The sequence below is a fragment of the Microcebus murinus genome, chromosome 4 (genome assembly GCF_040939455.1).
Source record: "Microcebus murinus isolate Inina chromosome 4, M.murinus_Inina_mat1.0, whole genome shotgun sequence".
Taxonomy (NCBI): Eukaryota; Metazoa; Chordata; class Mammalia; order Primates; family Cheirogaleidae; genus Microcebus; species Microcebus murinus.
Genome location: NC_134107.1, coordinates 6,646,027 through 6,668,967, shown reverse-complemented (window position 1 = coordinate 6,668,967; position 22,941 = coordinate 6,646,027). Strand labels below are relative to the sequence as shown.

At 46.6% G+C, this 22,941-nt stretch overlaps 1 protein-coding gene across 9 annotated transcripts in view; it reads left to right on the top strand.

Annotated features, from left to right (window-relative positions):
* The first annotated feature begins 7,134 nt into the window (after positions 1–7,134).
* Positions 7,135–22,941, top strand: part of NAP1L4 (nucleosome assembly protein 1 like 4) — a 49,558-nt gene continuing 33,751 nt past the window's right edge. For 3 of the 9 annotated variants that reach the window (XM_012757612.3, XM_012757613.3, XM_012757607.3), the window contains exons 1-3: positions 7,135–7,237; positions 18,348–18,378; positions 19,694–19,752. In XM_012757612.3, coding sequence (XP_012613066.1) covers positions 18,365–18,378; positions 19,694–19,752 — 73 coding nt within the window. In that variant the 5' untranslated portion in view covers positions 7,135–7,237; positions 18,348–18,364. Of the gene's footprint in view, positions 7,238–7,405; positions 7,493–7,911; positions 8,028–18,341; positions 18,379–19,693; positions 19,753–22,941 lie in introns of those variants that run through there. The other 6 variants (XM_076001636.1, XM_076001637.1, XM_076001639.1 and 3 more) reach the window with 5 other exon arrangements.

The following is a 22,941-nucleotide window of genomic DNA, read 5'->3' as shown; positions in this document are numbered from 1 at the left end:
TTTGTGTTTTTTTTTAGGAGACAGGGTCTTGCTCCATTGCTCTGGCTAGAGCGCCGTGGCGTCATCATAGCTCACTGCAGCCTCACACTCCGGGGCTCAAGCGATCCTCCTGCCTCAGCCTCCTGAGTAGCTGGGGCTACAGGTGTGTGCCACCACGCCTGGCATATTTCTAATGTAAGAGAAAAAATGCAAATATAAAATCAAAGAAGTTAAGGAAAGTCACTATAGTGTTAAATATGAATTGGAAAATGCAATACAAACTAATTTAAAAAATAGATTGTTTCCCGGCAGTGTGGACGGGAAGGTGCAGGAGCAAGGCGATCTGGTCGCAGTGAGTACCCGGTGCCCAGATGAAAAGCCACCCCTGCCCTGGAGCAGAGGTGGGAGAGCCCAGACCCTCCTGTGCACAAAAAGGGATGCTTCTGACACCCAAGGGAGTGATGTCAGGAGGACACAGGTCGTGTAGTGACCTGCTGTGACTACACAGCCGCTGGTGGGTGTCAAGGGCATTCTACTGAGTGGAAACACCACCGTCAAAAGGTCACTTGCTGTGTAATTCCTCGAAGACGACATTCTCAAATTCCAGATTTTAGGGATAGAGAACAGGTGGTCAGTGCCCACGGTTAGGGGTGGGGCTGGGGTGACTGCACAGGGTCAGCAGGGGGGCTTTGTGGTGGGGGACACTTCTGTGTCCTCGTTGCAGTGGTGACCGGCGAGTCTGAACGTGCGATGACACACCGCAGAACCACACACGCGCTCCGGCCGCACAGGAGCTCACAGGACCTCTCAGTACTGCTTTTGCAACTTCCTGAGAATCTAAGTTATCAATATTTTGAAATAAAAAGCCTTCAGGAGCTCCTAGTGGCCAAGTCTGGGACAATCTGAGCATCGAAAGGAATGATGAATTAAAATCCAGGCATCCTAGCACTCTGGGAGGCCGAGGCGGTGGATTGCTCAAGGTCAGGAGTTCGAGACCCGCCTGAGCAACAGCGATTTTCTAATTTCTACTAAAAATAGAAATTAATTGGCCAACTAAAAATATATAGAAAAAAATTAGCTGGGCATGGTGGCCCATGCCTGTAGTCCCAGCTACTTGGGAGGCTGAGGCAGGAGGATCGCTTGAGCCTGGGAGTTTGAGCTTGCTGTGAGCGAGGCTGATGCCATGGCACTCTAGTCTGAGCAACAGAGTGAGACTCTGTATCAAAAAAAAACACACAAAAAACCTAGGTGTCTATACATACTATCAGAAACAGAGAAAGACAAAAAATATTAATCTGTCACCACTGAGGGTGGCTGTTCAGCTCCTTTCTCTGCAGACTTGCTGGCTAGTGACGGATGTGAGCATTTCTCCTCCTTCCTCAGCTCTCCTGGCCACATCAAGGGCCCCGTGGCTTGCCCAACCCCCTCCGGATGCCCAGGGGAGGACGGCTTCCTGCCCTCAAGCTGCAGCAGAGCACGGTGGGGTGGAAAATGTTCTTAACTTACATATTAGTAATATTAATTTGCCAATAAAAGTTGTCTTTTGTGTGCACAAAAACTCTGTTCAGCTTTAAGAGCCAAATCTAGGTCTTCCTACCAATCTTTGGTGTTTTACTCTAAAAACATCTCATTTATTATTTAAAAATCATGTAACAAGGCCGGGCGCTGTGGCTCACGCCTGTAATCCTAGCTCTTGGGAGGCCGAGGCGGGCGGATTGCTCAAGGTCAGGAGTTCAAAACCAGCCTGAGCAAGAGCGAGACCCTGTCTCTACTATAAACAGAAAGAAATTAATTGGCCAACTGATATATATATAAAAAATTAGCCGGGCATAGTGGCACATGCCTGTAGTCCCAGCTACTCGGGAGGCTGAGGCAGAAGGATCACTCGAGCCCAGGAGTTTGAGGTTGCTGTGAGCTAGGCTGACGCCACGGCACTCACTCTAGCCTGGACAACAAAGTGAGACTCTGTCTCAAAAAAAAAAAAAAAAAAAATCATGTAACAGAAAATTACTAATATAAAACAGAAGGTGAGAGGCCCCATGCCCCACCCTGAGGTAGCACCCTGGAAGAGTTTGGGGCACAGCCTCCTCCCTCCTGAGGGTGAGGCTGGAAAACCCGCTCCTGGCCGTGCCTCCCTCTTCTGCAGGGACTGACTGGACGGCTGCTGACATCCGTGTCCCGTGAGACCTGATTCACCCCCAGCGGAGCCACCGCCTGCTGAGGAGGATCTGGGGCGTTTCTGGGCCCAGTGCCCCTGCTGGCGGCATTTGGAGAGAAGTGTCTTGCAGGCAAAGGGCACAGCCCCCTCCAGGGCCAGGAGCCACCTAGCCGGGGGTGCTGCGGGGCTCTGTTTCCTCCCCCGTAGAATAGGGACAGTGATGCCTACCTGCCGCCACCACCAGGTCAAGGTGCTGACGTAAGTGGCGCCCAGGTGATGGCACAGCTCATCAAGCACCAGGCGCATCCCAGGCAATGGCAATGTGCAGGAGAAAGACACGGTATCTATCTGCAGCGGTCTCAGGGAGAGGCAGCCTCTCCAGGGGACCCCTGAGCTCGCAGCGGTGGGGGGCGGAGGAGACAGAGGGGCTGCTGACAGGTGCATACAGGTCAGAGGCCAGCAGGACCCAGGGGGGCGAATGTCTCGGAGTGCCAAGCCCAGCAGCCCTCAGCCCCGGTAGCACTGTGGCATCATCTGGGGACTGTTAAACCAGTGCCCACCTGCCTGTCCCCTAGTCTGATTCCCCGGTGGGCAGTGGGGAGCTACAGAAGGATACCTGCTAGCAGGGCGGCTGCTCAGAGCTCGCTGGCGCGCGCTGGGGGCCAAGGCTGGGACCCTGCGGGCAGCGAGACTGCTGTGACAGACAGCTGTGCTCCCAGAGAGCAGGGCTGTCCTGGCCCCGGAGGCACCGGCCCATGGCAGCCCCGTATGCTGGCGCTTCTGCCCGGGGCAGTGGTTAATCAGAAAGGAGTCTGCCCATAGCCTAACTGAGAGGCCCGATACAAGGCTTTGGCATCACAAAAGCCTAGGCCTTTGTGAAGGGGGACAGGGACAGTGAGTAGGCCTCTCAGAATTCAAGTGTCTTTAGGGGGGAGCTAAAACTTCAGGGAGAAGATGGCAGCCTCTTCCAGCCTTCCTGTCAGGTGAGCGACAGGAACCACCCTCAGGGCTTGGTCCAGGGCAGCTCCTGCAGACATAAGGGCCCAGGATGCCGGGGACTGCCTTTGAAAGCTGAGGTGAGACGAGAACCCACTGTCCCCAAGCAGCCAGAGGATGCCCCTGGGGTGGGCATCTTGCTCCAGGTCCCTGGAGGACTGCACCAGGGCCTGCCAGGACCCTGAGTGGGAGGTGGGTGGTGGAAGGCCTGCCCCCAATCCCAGCGCCGCCGGAGCACCAGTGTGGAGTGTCCAGGGACTCCAGGCCACCTGGAGCAGTTGCCCATTGGAAAGCAGAGGGAGGCCACCCCACAGGACGGGGCTAGCACATTCCACGACAGAAGACGTACTGGATTAAATAGTGTCCCCCCGAAAGCATGTCCAGCTGGGACCTGTGAAGGTGAACTTATTTGGAAATAGGGTCTTTGCAGAGGTAGGTAGGTGAACACAAGGTCACCCTGGAGTAAGGTGGTCCCTAAATCCAGTATGACTGGTGTCTCTACAGGAGGAAGAGAGACACAGAGATCCAGACACCCTGGGAAGCCAGGAGACCATGGAGGCAGAGACTGGAACCCTGTGGCCACATGCCAGGGGACGGCCTGGGGCCCCAGAAGCTGCAGGGTTAGAACTCTCCCAGAGAGCCCTGCAGGGAGCATGCCCCTCACACCCCTCAATTTCTGACTTCTGGCCTTGAGAACTTGAGACAATGAACTGCTGTTGCTTCCAGCCCCCAGGAAACAGAGGACCTGGTCCTCCTGCCTTTGTTAGCACGTTTGATACAACTTAGTGCTTTATTTAAATAAATCCAGTCGAGGTATAATGGAGAACAGAAAATACAGGCACAGTGCAGGCAAGTGAGGAACATTACTTAATTTCATAATGGATGTTTAATTTCACAATCAGACATTTTGCAGGTCTCAAAGGGCCACCTACATGGGGTTCTTACTCCCACTTCTGCTGGAGAATTCCCGACCCAGCAAGCCCAAGACCCGAGGCAGTGCCAGGCCCAGATAGAGAGTGCTTGGGACAGTGTGGGCATCCCGCCTGCCACTCCCACCTGCCACTGGGGCCCTTGGGAGGTGGCAGCCTCCCCCTGGGAATCACCTGCTCCCAACCCCAATCTCTGCCACACAGGCGACTGCCAGTGGCACCTGCTAGCACTATCTCTGGGGACCCCAGCCACCCTGAGCTATTTGTAGGTCCTGGAATGTGCTGTGCTGTGGCCACCCAGCCTCCGCTTGTGCCCACCTGCCTGCCACTCCTGCTGGTCCTGAGTATCAGCTAGCAGCGGTCCCTAACCGTTTTGGCATCAGGGACTAGCTTCATGGAAGACAATTTTTCCATGGACTGAGGCGGGGGCGGAGGAGGCAGAGCTCAGGCGGTGATGCGAACAATGGGGAGCAGCTATAAACACAGGTGTGGCTTCACCTGCCGCTCTCCTGCTGTGCGCCCCCCACCTTTTCCTAAGTTTCAGGCAGGACAATTTTTCTGCAGATGGCATGGGAGGAGGGGTGAGGCCGAGCCGTGTGGCTCAGTCCATGGCCTGGGAATTGGGGACTGCAGAGCTAGAGCGCCACTTCCTCCCGGAAACTCATCTGGTGCTCTTCCTTCTGGTGGGGGCAGGGCAGGAGGTGGGGAGACACAAGAGCAATCTGATGAGCCGGTGCTGTGATGGAAGGAAAGAGGAAGATGACCATCCACTGGACCCAAATGACAGGAGGGAGCTGATGAGGGCAGAGAGGATATTCACAGCCCCCAAGAAAGGGCCAGCTTTGTACAAACCCTTGAGAGGCCCAGAGGGGCCAGCTGGGAGTCTGGACAACTGCAGGTGGGGACAGGTGGACTCTGCCATCCCAGGCCTGGCCTGCTTTCTCCAGGCGGCGTCCAGCTGCAAGCTGATGTCTCTCAGCCTTGGGCTCAGTGTGCAGGCCCCGGGGTCGCTGCTCCCAGATGCAGGGGGCCCACCTGGGAGGGGCATTCATCCTGAGCACAGGGCCTGTGAGGGACCAGATGTCAGCTGGGGGGCACAGTGCAGGCCGAGCCACTGAGCAGGGACTAAAGAGAAGTGCTGGGCTCCAGCTCCGAACCCCAGGAAGTCCTTGGGCATTTAGTATCCTTCCCTTCTGCCCACCCTCTGTACACACTGGTGGCAGGTGACAAGACAGCCATGTGTGCATCAAGTGAGATTCCACAAAGCCCTGTCAAGTGGGTACCATTATACAAATGCCATTTTACAAGTGGGGAAACAGGCACAGGCCCTTGCCTAAGGTTACCCAGCTAGAATTTGGCCCCCAGGGTCTCACCCAGGAATCTCTGCCCTATAACCCCTACTACTTTATACACGGCCCAGTGGCTGTGGCCTCCAAAAGTTATGTTCAAGTCCTTCCTGGTGCCTGTGTATGTGACATTTGGAAATAAGATGGAAATAGGGTCTATGTAGATACAATCATGTTAAATGAAGTCATTAGGATGGGCCCGAATCCAGTGACTGGAGTCTTCATATTACAGAAAGAGGAGACAACCCAGCCTGGGCAACAGTGAGACCCATCTCTACAAAAAAGAAATTAGCTGGGCGTGGTGGTACGTGCTAGCTAGTCCCAGCTACTCAGGAGGCTGAGGAAGGAGGATCCCATGAGCCCAGGAGTTTAAGGGAACAGTGAACTGTGATCATCGAGCCACTGTACTCCAGCCTGAGAAACAAGAGAGCTTGTCTCTAAAAATAAATAAAAATAAAAAAGAGAAGACACAGAAACACACAAAAAGGAAAGCCATGTGAAGACAGAAGCAGAGATTGGAATGGTGTGGGCCCAAGTCAAGGGATGCCTGGAGCCACCAGAAGCTGGGGGAGGCAGGAGGAATCCTCCCCTGGAGTTTTTAGGAGGGAGCATGGCCCTGCTGACACCTTCTAGCCTCCAGAACTGTAAAGAATGCATTTCTCATTTTTCAGCTACCCAGTTTGAGGTGCTCTGGGGTACTCAGCCACAGGAAACTACAGCATTCTCAGTACCATCACAGGTGGTTAAGCCTTTGGGTGGATGTCACCCCCATTCCTAGGAATCACTGAAATCACCCTAAGGAAAGATGACACAACAGCCAATCCCACTTGCAGCAGGTGCTCCGAGGACCAGGCCCACCCAGCTCCCCTCTGGGCTGCACCCACGGAGATGCCACACCCACACCAGCCCCAACATCCAGGCACAGCCAGACTCAATGACTGCAAATGCACTTGGACTTCATTAAATAGGAAGAGTGACCCTCAAACTTGAACATGCTTGCATTCTTTTCTTTCGTAGTTTATGCCCCCCTCCCAAAACCAAAGTGTGGTCATGATAGAAAAGTCAGGAAACCTCAATAAGGAAACTAGGGGATTGAGAGCACACACCCCCTCTCCTAAAGCAGACAGCCGGGTGGGCTGCGCCCGGCCACATGCGGGTCACCCCGGGGTCTGTAGCCCCGCTATGTGCTTCACCCCTCCACCAAGAGCCTTTCGATGGTTTCACACTTTTCCCCGGGACAAACTGCACAGAACATGAATAGAATACTCTGCCAAAAAGTTACTTATATAAAATATTTCCAGTAGTCTCACCCAAGGAAAAGGGGCCGTTTCTTAAAAAGAACACAAAAATCATAAAGACCCACAGCGACACTGCTGAGCACGGAAACGACCTGGCTTCAGGGGGCCCGGCCGGGGTGTCATTTCCCACTACGCTGGGGGTGCCCCGGCCGGCGCCCGGCTATCCACCGGCCCCGAGGAGGCAGGCCGCGCGCGGGGAATCCCCCGCCCTGGCGGGAGCGCCGCAGAAACTCATGAGGTAGGAGAGTGCGGTGGCGCACGCTGACGACGTCACGCTTTTCGTCTGCGTCCGGCTCCGCGCCTGAGCGCGGCGGGCTCGGCGACCCTTTTGGCGGCCTCTGATTGGTCGCTGCTCACGGGGCGGAGGCGTAGTTGACTTGCGCCGAGCTCGCCCAACCGCAGGCCGCCTTGCTCGCGGAGGGTGGAGCCAGGACGCTCGGCCAATGGGAGGCGGTGTTGTTGGCGGCCACGGCGGCGCAGCCCCAAATCGAGCGAAGCTCCGGTCGCCGCCACTACCGCAGGAGTTGTGAGGTGCGGGCATGCGGGCGCTCGGCCGGTAACGGCGCGCTGGGGCGGGCGGCCGGGGCCGGGGCCGGGGCGGCGGGACAGCCGCGGGGCTGGGGTCCCGGGCGGAGGCGCGGCGGCCGCCATCTCGGGCGGCTGCAGGCCCGCGGGCAGCCGGGCAGGGGCGGGGCCGCGTCCTAGTGGGCCTGGGCTGCGGCGGCGGCGGGCCGCGGGCTGGGCGCGGAGCGGCCGGGCCGGGCGTCCTCCCCGCAGGCCCTGAAGGTCAGGGGCGCATTGTTGTGCGCCGCGGGCTGCTGCGGACCCGGCGCGGGGCGGAGCGGGCGGGCCTGCTGGGCGTCGGCCCGCCGAGAAGGGGAGGACGGCGGGCGGCCGAGGCAGGACCGGCCCTGCGTGCGCTCAAATCTCCCGCTGGCCGCCGCCGGCCCACGTGCTGTGACTCGGGGGCGAGGCCCGGGAGCTTGAGCCCGGCGGTTGCCCGGCGAGACGGGCCGAGGCTCCTCGTTCGTAAAGTGGACACGGCCCGGGGACCTTTTCGTGTTCAGAACTTGAGTTTTCCGTGGGGCATTTGTCTTTGTGAGCCCTTCGGTTTGGGCAAAGTTAACTGTGGGGTTTTGTTTGTGAAAATCGTGTAGCCGTTGGCGCCTTTGAAAAGGAAACAAGATCTTTGTGCTGTTTCTTAGCTGCTGTTGGGAGCAAGTGAGAGCGAGGTGCTGGCGACACAGGCTCCCAAGGAAGAGGACTGGGCGTAAGCGGCCTCAGACTAAGGTGCTGAGGGGACTTGGTTTACCCACTCAAGGTGGGCATCGGGTCTCCTTTACTATTTAAAGCCATCTTTCAAAAAAGGAAAATAAACTCTTAAAAAGAATTTAATAATCTGTTCATGTTACGGATGGGAAAGTCCCATGCCTTCCATTCGGTTCAGAGATGGTGAGAGAAGTTACATTTGTATATCTTTTGTATTTTTACCTACTAAGCCTCCTTTTTTAATCCCTCCCTTTTGTGAATGCTGTATGTTCATCCCAGCAAAGGATTGCCATGTCATGATAAGAGTGTCCACCGTCCACATTACTCTGTCTAAGCCTGATTAGGGTGGGAGAGGCAGCCCGAGTTTTGGGTCCAGTAATGTGGATTCTAACCTTGGAAACTTGAGGCTCCTAACGTGTCAGGTCGCCTGCCTGGGTGATAGCAAAAAGGTCCACCATTTCTTCGCATTCTCAAAGGAATCCTTGGGACACATTAGTGCCTTCACATACCCACTCTGCTTTACTTTCTCTTGTAATAATCCCTGCTCCATCTTCCTGCATTTTGGTATGTGGTATAAAAATTAATTTGTGAAAAATCTCTTTAAAAAATGTACAGGCCTATAATTTAGGTTGCTGGACCTAAAACTTAAGTATTTTTATACTGCCTCCCTGTAATAGTAACTATAGCTCTAAATGACTAATATCTGTTGGCTACACACCAGGGGTTCCTTTTAACCTCTTCGCATGTATTAGCTCGCTTCATAATCTGATAACCTGTGAGGTAGATTCTGTTGTTTTTCCATTTAACTCCTCAGGAAACTAAGGCCCTGGGAGGTTAAGTATAACAACTTGTTCGAGGTGACAAAGCTTGGATTAAAACCCAAATCGGTGCAGTTTTAATCTTGCTCAGATTTACTGCTTTTGGAGAAGAAATGAAAGAAGTTTTAATGAAAAATTATGTTTTCGTCATTGCATTAAGCTTAACTAAACTCTTTTATGAGGATTTGAGCTGGTTGGCCTTTTCCATCTCAAAATTCTGTTATTCCACACAATGCCAAATGCTTCCCCTAGTAGAATCTTCAGATTATTTTAGACTGGGGTGAGCAATTGCTGGTGAAATAAATAATAGAAGAACGGAAGGGTGGTGATAGACTTGGGATATATTCCAAAGATTAAATGAATGACTAAAGAAGAGGGAGATGATTTAAAGATTAGTTTTTCAGTAGTAGTTCATTTGTTGAGATGGAGTTGGGAGGAAAAAGAAACCCCATAAAATGAATTTTCTCAGTTTATTAGCTCCTTCCTCACTTGTGGTCCAAATAAAAGTTTTTCTTTGATCTTGAGAAGGTAAATAACTATATTCAGAGACTTGGAAGAATCAAATTGAATAAGACCTTTTTGGTTAGTAAATATACTGCTGTAAAACTTAACTTTTATAGAGCTATTCACAAGAGGGACTTAGTTTATTGATGACATAGATACAGGAATTATAACCTTTTTAAGTTTACTTAGAGATTTTTTTGATCTCCATGTTGCCCAGGCTGATCTTGAACTCCTGGGCAGCAATTCTCCCATCTCAGTCTCCCTGGTAACTGGGGATTACAGGCACCCACCATTGCTGTGCCAGTATAGATATTTTGACTAGAATTTTTTTTTTTTTTTAATTTATTTTGAGACAGAGTCTCGCTTTGTTGTCCAGGCTAGAGTGAGTGCCATGGCGTCAGCCTAGCTCACAGCAACCTCAAACTCCTGGGCTCGAGCGATCCTTCTGCCTCAGCCTCCGGAGTAGCTGGGACTACAGCCATGCGCCACCATGCCTGGCTAATTTTTTTTATATATATCAGTTGGCCAATTAATTTCTTTCTATTTATAGTAGAGACGGGGTCTTGCTCTTGCTCAGGCTGGTTTTGAACTCCTGACCTCGAGCAATCCGCCCGCCTCGGCCTCCCAGAGAGCTAGGATTACAGGCGTGAGCCACCGCGCCCGGCCCTTGACTAGAATTTTAAGACACCTTGTGGTGTGATTTTATGAACCATTTTAACACTTTATTGCTGTCTTAAATAGCTGTTACTACAAATATATTTGCAGTCTTTTTTTCCCCTGGTTGAGCAGTGTTATTGATTCAGAGTATCTATAATTATCTGTGCCCTTGTGTAATAACATTTAAACACTTAACTTTGTGAATTTTGTGATACAAGCTTTGAATCATGTCCTGTTTTTTAAAATGAATATGAGTAGTAATTGGTTGAATTCTTTGCAGTAGCAAAGAAATGATTTTATCATTTTCATGTTTGATAACCTTGGTAAACTGAATTCTAAAAAGGCTACATATATTTTGGGATATTGTCCTCAAAATGTACTAGGCATTGTATTTTGTGAATTAGACATTTCGATAATTAGACTCTTCTGTGGAATACTGAGTTTAGAAATTTTTACCTGTATGAGATAGTTCATATTTTTATAGAGATTAAGTACTTAGTGATGGGATATGTTCACTTCCACTTTACAGTCTGAATTTGAACTTGAATCTTAAATTAATACATTTCCATTAACCTGTCAGGTTTTTAGTAGCCTGTTGTTACTGAGAGCATATTAATTTCTTGCGTTAGCCATTCCCACCTAAGTGTTGAGATTGAAATCTTGCTTCCATTTTTATTCTTTTGGTACTCTCTAACATGAGGAAGAGGTGACTTCAGGTATATGTGTATATATAATGGCATAATGGAGTTCAAAATTACTTCAGAGGTGCATTTCTTCCTTTTGTCGTCTGCAGTTTAAAATCTGCTGTGATAAGTTTATGTTGTAATTCCAAAAATTTTGCCAGAGAACCTAAAGTTTTTGGTTTGTTTTGGAAGAAAAATATCTTATGGGCAAGAGGGTGGTTTAAATTCCTGAAGGCCGAAGAGCCATTGGACTATATGTCATTACTGCTTGGAACCAATCCTCCCAGTGATGGCCTCTTTTTGAATAATAAGGCAGCCGCTGTGAGCTTGTTGGGCCTTTGGTCTGAGATTGCCAGTGTAAGAAGTGCTTAGTTGTCTGTTTGTTTAAAGGGAAATGTGTTTTAGGCATCCAGAGTAAAAGACCGACATTCTTAGTTTGATTGTTATACCACTTCAGTGATAGGAAGTGGCTGATACGGAATGTCTGCAGGAAACCTTACTCATCTGGCCTCAGTTTACTTTTCCTGGGACCTCCTAGGCTAGCAATTTGGGCCTCCCTGACCTGCTGTTGTGAGATTTTCTATGAGTGCGTGGTAATGGAAAACTCATATTGATTGGTAGGTGGTAAAGAATTTTGTATTAGTTATGAAGTCTTTAAGAAATAGTTTGTGGCCTGGCATGGTGGCTCGTGCTTATAATCCACCACTCTGGGAGGCTGAGGCTGGAGGATTGCTTGAGGCCAGGAATTCAAGACCAGCCTGGGCGACATAACAAGACCTTGTCTCAACAAAAGAATAAAGAAGCTGGGCATGGTGGCACACACTTGGTCCTAGCTACTTGGGAGTCTGAGGTGGGAGGATCACTGGGAGTGTGAAGCTGCAGTGAGCTATGATCATGACACTGCACTTCAGCCTGGGAAATGGAGTGAGATTCTGTCTCTAAAAAGAAAAAATATTTTAAAAAAGAAAGTTCACAATGATGTGTATTCGTTTTCATCTGACAGTTATTGTTTTTCTACCCTGCCCTCTTAAGAGAAAGCAAGGCTACTTTATTTTGCCACTGAATTTAAAATTTTCTTTTTAGTAGCAGGAGAGGCATTGCATTTTTCCTGTATGAAGACTACAAAAGATCACTTTGTGAATTTTATCTTTTGATCTTGACCACACTCTAGCCTTAGACTTCCTCTTATGAATACACTCTGTCAGCTGTTAAAACTAAGTGTGCTTCCATTCCATGTCCTTGGAACTCTTTTGAACATACTGTGCATTTATCCTTATCCAAAAAAGCCTGTTCCAAACAAGATGAGGCTGGATGTGGTGGCTCATGCCTGTAATCCCAGCACTTTGGGAGGCTGAGGCAGGAGGATCTCTTGAGGCCAGGAGTTTGAAACCAGCCTGAGCAACATAGTGAGATGCCCATCTCTATAAAAAAAATTAAAAAAAAAAAAAATCGGCCAGGTGTATTGGCATGTGGCTGCAGTCCAGCTACTCTGGAGGCTAAGGCAGAAGGATCATTTGAGCCCGGGAGTTCCATGCTGCACTGAGCTGTGATCATGCCACTGCATTCCCAGCCTGGGCAACAGATGGAGATCCTGTTTAAAAAAAACATGAATTAAGAAAACCAAGATGAGGTGATTTCTGTTTAATAGTTTTGTGGTATAAAGAATGACTATATACTTTATGTACAAACGCTATAGGTGTCGTAATTTAAAATAGTATGTGTTTACTCACTTATCATGAAGTAGCTTTTAGATGCTTTACATCTATTTATTTATTTTTATTTATTCCTTCCTGAGCACCTTCTAGTTGCTGGAGTCTCACTCTGAGTAAAACAGACACAAGGCCTTGCCCTCACTTCTGCAATGGGAGACAGACACACAAGTTAGATGGTGGTAGGTACTTTTGAGAAAAAGGGTAGCAAGGGTTGGGGACTTTGGTGGTTGCACTTCAAAATAGATGGAGAGGGAAATGCCTTGCTGACAAGGTGAGGAGATCTTTACACATGTGTTAGATCAAGCAAACTTCTGAATACACTGATCAGTCACACACTAACGAACTGCCTGCCAAGAGAAGATGGGAGTGCAGCCAGGAAGACCACTGCCTCAAGTAAAAGTGGAGTGTTTCAGCAAAGGAAAGGAAATATTTTTTACTTTTTTTCTGAAGTCTGCTGGCCAGGGCAATATAAATGAAGTCTGGACGGTCTCAGGGCTTCATGTATTTGCCAGCTTTTATAGGTGGGGACTTTGGGGATATTTATTTATTTGTTTTTTTTAGAGATAGGGTCTCACTTTGTCACCCAAGTAGCTGGCACTGCAGGTGCACACCGCCATGTCCTGCTAATTTAAATTTTTTTTGTAGAGATGAGGTCTCGCTATGTTGCTCAGGCTGGTATTTCTAGTTTCTTTAATGGTAAGATTGAGGAGTTGCAAGTTGTGTGTGTGTATGTTTTTGTTGTTGGAGACAACACTTTGTCTCACTTTATCTTCCAGGCTGGAGTACAGTGGCCTCATCATAGCTCACTGAAACTTCAGACTCCTGGGCTCAGGTGATCCTCTCATCTCAGCCTCTTGAGTAGCTGGGCCTGCAAGAGCACGCCATTATACCTGGCTAATTAAAAAATTTTTTTTTCTAGAGATAGTCTTGCTATATTCCTCTGGTCTCAAACTCCTTGGCCTCAAGCTATCGTCCTGCCTCAGCCTCCCAAAGTTTTGGAATTACAGTTACAGGTGTGAGTCACTGTGCCTAGCCTACAAAAAATTTTTTTTCAAAAAATTAGCTGGATGTAGTGGCATGTGCTTGTAGTCCCAGGTACTTAGGCTGAGGCAAGAGGCTTGTTTGAGCCCAGGAGTGTACTCCTGTCTGGGCAATAGAGTGAGACAGTCTCTTAAGAAAAATATAAAAATTTTCGTTTTGTGAAGGGTGATCATACTCTCCAGCTTGCTCTTTTCTGTCTCAAAAGTGGCCCAATTCTGACCAGATGCAGTGGCTCATACCTGTAATTCTAGCACTCTGGGAGGCTGAGGTGGGAAGATTGCTTGAGCTCAGGAGTCCAAGACCAGCCTGAGTAAGAGTGAGACTCCATCTCCCGAACTGCTTTATTCTTTTGAAAATTTAGAATATTCTTTTGCCTGGTATCCCCTTTCATAATTTAACTTGATTGCCTTTTAATTGTTTTTTTTAGTTGACAAAAATTATATATGTTTACCGTACAACCTGATGTTTTGAAATATGAATACATTGTAGAATGGCTAGATCAAACTAATTAACATATTTACTATTTTTTGTGGTAAGAGCTCTTAAAATCTATTCTCAACGATTTTCAAGTATATGATACATTGTTGTTATTAATAATTACAGTCACCATGTTGTGCTGTAGATCTCTCTCCCTCTCTCTCCCTCCCTCCCTCCCTCCCTCCCTCCCTCCCTCTCTCCCTCTCTCCCTCCCCCTCTCCCTCCCTCTCTCCTCTCTCCTTTCTCCTCTCTCCTCTCTTTTTTTTGAGACAGAGTCTCATTCTGTTGCCCTGGCTAGAGTGCCTTGGTGTCAGGCTAGCTCACAGCAACCTCAAACTCCTGGGCTCAAACAATCCTTCTGCCTTAGCCTTCTAAGTAGGTAGGACTACAGGCATGCGCCACCATGCCTGGCTAATTTTTTCTATATATTTTTAGTTGTCCAATTAATTTCTTTCTATTTTTATTAGAGACAGAGTCTCACTCTTGCTCAGGCTGGGTTTGAACTCCTGACCTTGAGCGATCCTCTTGCCTCGGCCTCCCAGAGTGCTAGGATTACAGGCGTGAGCCACTGCTCCCGGCCTTAGATCTCTTGATTGCCTTCTAAAAGTGAGAGAAGCTTCCTGATGAGCTTTGGACTATGATTTCATAAAACTAACATTTAACTCGGCATACCAACATTTCAAACAAGTGGATGTTTATTTTTCTCAAACCTGTAAATTTGATAGTTCCTTATAACATTCTATTTTAACAGTGTTAGGGATTGCTAAACAAAAGTAAATAATTTTGTTGCGATGAAACTGGACTAATTGAACTCTAGGTTGTTTATGTCACCGCTCTGCCTCATTTCCTTATACAGGTGAGCATTCTTAACCCAAAATCTGAAATCTAAAACTTTTTGACATGATGCCACAAGTGGAAAATTCCACCCCTAACATCATGTGAAGGGTCACAGTCAAAACTTCGTTTCATGCACAAAATTATTAAAAATATTGTATAAAATTATCTTCAGTTTGTGTGTATAAGGTATATGTGAAACATTTCATGTTTAGACTTGGATCCCATCCCACGGTATCTCTTTATTTATATGTAAATATTCCAGAATCCATAATAACCTGAAATCCAAAACACTTCTGGTCCCAAGCATTTTGTATAAGGCATACTCAACCTATATAAAGGGTGTAGCGTTTAAAGTAACTCGATTTATTGGTTTCCTGTCAAGCAGTACATGCAATAGTCTATGTGCATGTTAGAGTTATAGAAGTGGAAAGAGACCTGGTGTACTAGTCATTGAGTACCTGAGAGGTACCTACTGTCTTCCAGTTTATGGAAGGTGAAACGGGTGCAGAAGAAGGTTGTATAGGTAGGAAATGACAGAAGTAGGATTTTGTTTTTTGTTTTGTTTTTGAGACAGAGTCTCACACTCTGACGCCTGGGCTAGAGTGCCGTGGTGTAAGCCTACATGATAGCAACCTCAAGCTCCTGGGCTCAAGCGATCCTCCTGCCTCAGCCTCCCGAGTAGCTGGGACTACAGGCATGTGCACCATAACTGGCTAATTTTTTTTAAAAAATTTTTTCTAGAGACTTTTTTTTTTATCATACGTTGCCTAGGCTAGTCTCAAACTTCTGGCTTCCAGCAATCCTTGCCTTGGCCTCCTGAAGTGCTGGGATTACAGGTGCAAGCCACTGTACCTGGCCTTGTTTTATTGTTGTTTTTTTGTTTGTTTGTTTTTGGAGAATATTGTATTGACTTAACTACCTTGTCATCGTGTCACCAAAAATAGTATTAAAAGCACATGCCTTCACATAAATGAAGATTAAGTGAATTACTGTATAAATGGAATCTCTTAAGTTAGAATGGTTGTCACTCTGTGGAAAGGTGAGCTTCTTTAGCCTATGTCCTTAGATAGGTTGTTTGTGGATTCTGCGGATATTTATTGTGCTAGGAGCTGTGCCGGCCTCTGAGACTGCGTAGTGAACAGGGTGGAGAGGGAGTGTTTTCAGGCTCCATTTCAAACTCAGGAATTTGGTGGGAATGCTGCTGTATAGCAGGACTGTGGCCCTGCCTGAGTTGTTGCTTGTCATCAGCCCCAACACCAGCAGTAGCATCTGTAACTGAGCAGGCAGAAGCAGCAAGAAGTGCAGTGGCTAGTGGTGGTAGGGAAGGATCAAGAGGCTTTGGATCCGAGACCCAAATGCAGGTTTCACTAGTTGTGTGACCCGGGATTGGGCACCTTACCTTTCTAAGTCTCAGTTTCCTCTCCTGTAAACTAGTCCCTCTCTGGGGGAGTTGATGTGAGTATAAAATGTATGCCTGGGTCCCTTGCCAATATAGGAGATGTTGTAAATTAGAAGAATGGCTTTATTAGGCATTAATATTATTGGTTGGGTAGTGAAAGTGAGAGCTGTCCATTGAACTGAGGCGATGGCTGCTTCCAGGGTGGTGGGCTCCTCTGAGTAGTTAGTGAGTCTGTGTGTGGTCTGCGGAAGGTGCCATTAGGGACATTTGTTAGGCAATGGAGAGCTTTAATTAAGTAGACAAAGTATACTTTGTTGGTGTGTAACTGGTTTGGTAGTATGTATTTATTAATATCAGGACCCATTCATATTCTTTGACCCAGAAATCCTACTGTGGCAATCCTATTGCCATGTAAATTAAGAATGACTGAAGGTGGGAAACCATATAAACTAAGAGGTTCATGGAGACGTTATCAAAGATATAATAGAAAAAAACTCACCTTGCTGTTTACTGGTAAATGGTAGGTGTGCTTGCTCTTAGAATGTTGTCATCAGACAATTCCTGTGAAGCCTGCCTGCCTGCCTCACACCTCGGTTTACAATGTGAGGAAAAGCAGAGTAAACTCAAGAGGGCTGTGGTTGCAGTGAACTTGGCTAAGGAGAGTGAGCTAGGAGTAAGGGTGGTGGGGCAGGCAGGGCTAGAGCGGGTAGGAATTGAGATTCTGCAGAATGTGACGGGGACCGTTGGAGGGTTTTAAAATGGTCACTGATGTGGGCTGGTAGTGGTGCTATGGCCAGCCATTGTGGGATTTGTTGTATTATTTTTTTCCTTCTGGTTTTCATCTATCTCAATAGAGCAAATAGTTTAGAATTTTGAAACAATAAAAACCTAATGAAAAATGCATTTGAGTTAAATACAAAACAGTTGTAGATCATAAATTTTAATTGGAGCTATTTTTCTTAAATACAAAGTTTATTTTGTTATTTTGTTTTACCCTTAAAATTTCTGATTGAGTGGTTTGGACGTTGCTCAAATACCTAAGAATAGAACGTTAACCAGTTTCCAGCTGGAACAGCCCTTCACATAGGCTCTCAGGTGCATTTATCACATCTAGTAGTTGAAGGAACGTTATAACCACACTTCAACCTTATTTTACATTTAAGGACCCTTTTAAGCTATGTGTTTAGATGTTAATATGACCACATTTGGATTGGGTTTTGAAATTATATTTACTTTATTAATGTCAAGTTTATTATTTAGGAAAAAAACTCCATAGAACCCATCCTTAATATTCATAGGTACAAAGTCATCTAGTTCTGCCATCTAGAGATAGTAATTTTTAATATGTGTCTTATAAAAGTGGAATCGTACTATATTATACTTAATACAGTGTTTTCTTTTTTTTTTTTTTTTTTTTTTTTTTTTTTTTTGAGACAGAGTCTCACTTTGTTGTCCAGGCTAGAGTGAGTGCCGTGGCGTCAGCCTAGCTCACAGCAACCTCAATCTCCGGGGCTCAGCGATCCTACTGCCTCAGCCTCCCGAGTAGCTGGGACTACAGGCACGCACCACCATGCCCGGCTAATTTTTTTTGTATATATATTTTTAGTTGGTCAATTAATTTCTTTCTATTTTTGGTAGAGACGGGGTCTCGCTCAGGCTGGTTTCGAACTCCTGACCTTGAGCAATCCGCCCGCCTCAGCCTCCCAAAGTGCTAGGATTACAGGCGTGAGCCACCACGCCCGGCTAAATACAGTGTTTTCACACAAGCAATACATGTTCATTGTAGAAGTAATAAAAGATACAGAATTTTAAAAGTCATCTTGCGAATTAGTTTGAAAGACCGTGTAAACACTAGTAAATGTTTGGAATTACTCTACAATAATTTGATTAGCGCTAAAACATGTTCCTGTTGCTGATTTTATTATGGAGATGAGGCAAATTGGAACTGCTCTTATTCTGAAGTGTGGTCATTTTATTAGGCCAATGAGAGTGATTTTTATGAGTAAAATCTGAAAGTAATGAAATGCACAGATCTTGAGTGTATAATTTAATGAGTTTTGATAAATGTATATACCCAGGTGACCTTGGTCAAGACCCAAAACTCCAGAAAGTTCCCTCCTATCCCTTCTGGTAGATCTGTATCCCTTCTGGTAGATCTCTATCCCATAGACAGTCACTGTTAAAGATTACGTTTGAACAAATGTTTTTGTGAATATAATTATTATAACTCTTTTTAATTTGTAGGGGATAAAAACTTTCAGATGGCAGATAACAGGTAAGTCAAAATGGACTTTGTTCATTAAAGTTTAAAGTGTAGTCAGTGAGCACCAGCCATGTCCCAGTAACACAATTAGATCAGATGCGTTCAGGCTCTGGCTGATGGCTCACAGGGGGTGTGTGTGTGTGTGTGTGTGTGTGTGTGTGTGTGTGTGTGTGTGTGTGTGTGTGTGTTTGAGTCTGCAAAGAAATTGCTTCAGACATGAACAGGGTGTGTGTGTGTGTGTGTGTGTGTGTGTGTGTGTGTGTGTGTGTGTTTGAGTCTGCAAAGAAATTGCTTCAGACATGAACAGTGTCTCATATTGATACTTAGAAACCTTTTATAGAAAGCTGGTGTTTTTGCTCCCCAGGCTTTAACACCCTTGGGATGAAGTGTAATCAAGTTACACCATCCTAACATTCTGTAACCTCCAGGATCAAGTGAAAGATTGTGTTGTATGGATTGTTGGGGGTCAGTTTTGGTTGTATTTATTTTTGAGGAGGGATGTGTGTCTAGGCATCTTTGAAAACTGTTAGACCTATTTTCATGAAGTTCCATTGTTTTTAGAGATGTTATATAATTAGCTTTACAGAGCCACTTTGAGCACTGTCTTTTTGGGGGGGGGCAGAGTCTCACTTTGTTGCCCAGGCTAGAGTGAGTACCGTGGCGTCAGCCTAGCTCACAGCAACCTCAATCTCCTGGGCTCAAGCGATCCTCCTGCCTCAGCCTCCTGAGTAGCTGGGACTACAGGCATACGTCACCATGCCCGGCTAATTTTTTCTATATATATTAGTTGGCCAATTAATTTCTTTCTATTTATAGTAGAGGCAGGGTCTCGCTCTTGCTCAGGCTGGTTTCGAACTCCTGACCTTGAGCAATCCACCCGCCTCAGCCTCCCAGAGTGCTAGGATGACAGGCGTGAGCCACCGCGCCCGGCCTTGAGCACTGTGTTAACTGGGTATGACTGCTTGGGTTTGATCACACGAGCAGCTGATGAGTAGTGGTTGGTTTGCTTTGTTTGGTTTGAGGGCCAGAGGCAGATTTTTTGAGGAAATAAGCTGTAGAAATGAAAGCTATCTCAGGAGCTTTGACTAGGACTGGAAACTAGAACTATGTAGGGTGGCATGTGAAATGAGGGGGGGAGGGTGTTAAGTGGTAGAATATTTTTTTAATAACAGCAAAGCATCTCTTAGTTAACACACATGCACAGCAGTAGTTCTCTTCCGCCCAAATCTGAACACCTCTTACTATGTAGAAATAAGACAATGCCCATTTGTTCTGTTTGTCTTCAGAACTTTCTTTACAATGACACTTTTTAAACATACTGTTTCAGTTTTTCAGATGGGGTTCCTTCAGATGCTGTGGAAGCTGCTAAAAATGCAAGTAATACAGGTCAGTTCACTGCGTGTGAAAAATTAAGTAAAGGATTACTATATTGATTTTTTTGGAAAGCTAGAGTAATTAAAGTGAGTATCAGTACCTCATTTAAAATATTTTTATTATGTTAAGTTCAGACTCTACAAAAGTAAAGAGAATGGTACAGTATACCTTCTTATACCTACAATCACCCAGCTTTAGTATTAATTAATAAATGACCAGTCTTTTTTCTTGTTTTATTTTATATTTTGAGACAGGGTCTTGTTGTGTTGCCCAGGTTGGTCTCAAACTCCTGGGCTCAAGTGATCCTCCTGCCTGAGCTTCCCAAGTAGCTGGGACTACAGGCACACAACAATGTCTGTGTACCCTTACCTTTCCTTCCTCTGCTCGCTCATTCATTCATTCATTCATTCATTCATTCATTCATTCATTCATTCATTCATTTTTGAGTCAGAGTCTCATAGCAACCTCAAACACCTGGGCTCAAGCAGTCCTACTGCCTCAGCCTCCCGAGTAGCTGGGACTACAGGCACATGCCACTATGCCTGGCTAATTTTTTGTATATATATTTTTAGTTGGCCAATTAATTTCTCTCTATTTTTAGTAGAGACGGGGTCTCTCTCTTGCTCAGGCTGGTTTCAAACTCCTGACCTTGAGTGATCCACCCGCCTTGGCCTCCCAGAGTGCTAGGATTACAGGCGTGAGCTACCATGCTCAGCCTGGTGATTTTTTTTTTTTTTTTAAAAGCCAAATTAAGCAGTGAGAGGTTGTATACCAGCTTTAGTGACACTAATGTTAATAAGTTCTGATAATGCACTACCATCAGACCAGCCCCCATGGTGGTTTTGAAGCAAATCCCAGATACATCATATTGTCTATAAATAACAGACATGGTATCTTTCTTCCATTCATTCATTCATTATTTCATTTGACAGAGTCTGTTGCCCAGGCTAGAGTGAGTGCCGTGGCATCAGCCTAGCTCACAGCAACCTCAGACTCCTGGGCTCAAGCGATCCTCCTGCCTCAGCCTCCCGAGTAGCTGGGACTACAGGCATGCGCCACCATGCCTGGCTAATTTTTTCTATATATATTGTTAGTTGGCCAATTAATTTCTTTCTGCTTTTATTAGAGACGGGTCTCACTCTTGCTCAGGCTGGTTTTGAACTCCTAACCTGGAGCGATCCTCCTGCCTGGGCCTCCTAGAGTGCTGGGATTGATTACAGGCATGAGCCACCACGACCGGCCTCTTTCTTCTTTTAAAAAAATCTACATATGCATGGTCCTCCTTCTTCCAAACTATTTGAAAACAAGTTGTGGGTATTCTCTTCTTTCTTAAAATAATTTAGTGTAAGTTTCCTAAAAACTAGAATGAATTCTTATAACCACAGTGTCATTACCACCACCAAGAAACTTAATGCTGATATAATGCTGTTATCTAACATACAATCATGTTCATATATCCCTGGTTTTTTCAGCAATTTTTTTCTACCTGACACCTAAATCTGGGACCTAGTAGAGGATCACGCATTATATTTAATAGTATTTCCATTGTCTGTCCGTCATCTCCCCACCTTTTATCTTTCATTACATTGACACATCAGAGCGCTCTGGGCCACAGTTGTCTTGCAGAATGCCCACAATCTGGATTTGCCTGTTTGTTTCCTCATGAGATTCAGGGTGACATTTTGGTAAGAAGGCACACAGGTGACTGGATTCAGTGGGCATTGCATCAGGAGGCACATTGTGTCAGGTGGGCCCCTGCCTGGGGATGCTGAGATTGAGGATTTGGTCGAGATGGTATCTGCCAGACTTCTCTCGCCTTGGGAGCAGTCTGTTGGGCACATGTGGCTGTCCTCCTCTCCTTCAGTACCACAGTTTCCCACAGTGCCTCAGTCCCTGTGGTCGTCCTTGCCTCATCAGCTAATCACATGGGTGGTTGCAAACGGTGTTTTTCTCATTCTGCCAATCGTGGTGTAATCACGTATTAAAGAAGAACTTTTGTTCCCCTTATTTCAGTGTCGCTAAGACTTGTGGATTATTGCTTTAATCAGTGTGTTATCAATTGCTGTCATTTTTCCTTTTGGTGTGCAATTTGTCCCATTTGGCCATTGGGAGTCCCTTCAAGAGTCCTTTCAGGCTGGCTTCTATGTCCTTTTGGCAGGTCCTTGTTGGTTTCTGAGTACTTCTGGCTTTGTAGCACAATGTGGTGTCCATTTTACCTTGAGCTTTCCTTACCCAAGTCCTGGCATCCACCATTTTTCCAAAGGACCTTTTTCCTTTTAGTGGGGAAATATTCCTAGAAACCAAAATATAGATGCAAGGTATCATTGTTTCTAGGCCCTCTCAGTGGACAGAGTGAGAAGAGATGTAAATTTATACACACACACACACACACACACATGCTCACCTGTACCATTTACATATTATACACATATACATTAAATACACATACACAATGTTTTGTGTTAGTGGGTGTGTTTACAGTTCTAAATGTTAAAATCGAACGTGTACTTGGTGTGTTTGGCTTGCCCACATCATGGGAGAATGCTCAATATGTACTGCCTTTTGAATAAGGGAAGGATGCTAAGGTTGGACTTCTGTGTTGTGTCATTAAGAGGGAAATTATGAGGGGTTGAGCCACTCCATAGTCACAACTAAGTGAAAGAACAGTCACTACCCCCTCCAGATCTCATTTGTTTATTGGAAAATGGGCTTCTAAATCCAGGCAGCTCAGGATTGTAAATTCAGTGCAAATGTGGGTAAGTGGGAAAGGGAACAAGATGGTCAGCAGTGCTCCCCGGAGGAGGAGTGGTTTTGAGCGGAAGAGACCTGGAGGCAGGGGCAGGCAGGACTTGCATGGGAGACTGGAAAGCCCAGCGCTGTCGGGGAGTGAGTGAAAGGTGGGCTCTCCTGGACCCTGTGGTCCGTGGTGCTGTGGTGAGTGAGGGCACCAGTGGACGCGGTTTTACTTCGAGGAACTGATCTCATCCCTGTCCCTGACTCTGGACACCACTGTGGGACTTGGGGGAGAGGTGAGGTAACTGGAGATAGACCTCCTCAACACAGCAGTTAGAAGTCATTTGGTATGTGTGTTTAGAAACAGAGGTAGCTAAGCAGAGCTATGGACATGTATATTGATAACTTTTTGACTCTTGGCTGTTGTTTGCTGGGCATATTTTAATATTCGTGGTCTTGTTTTTAACT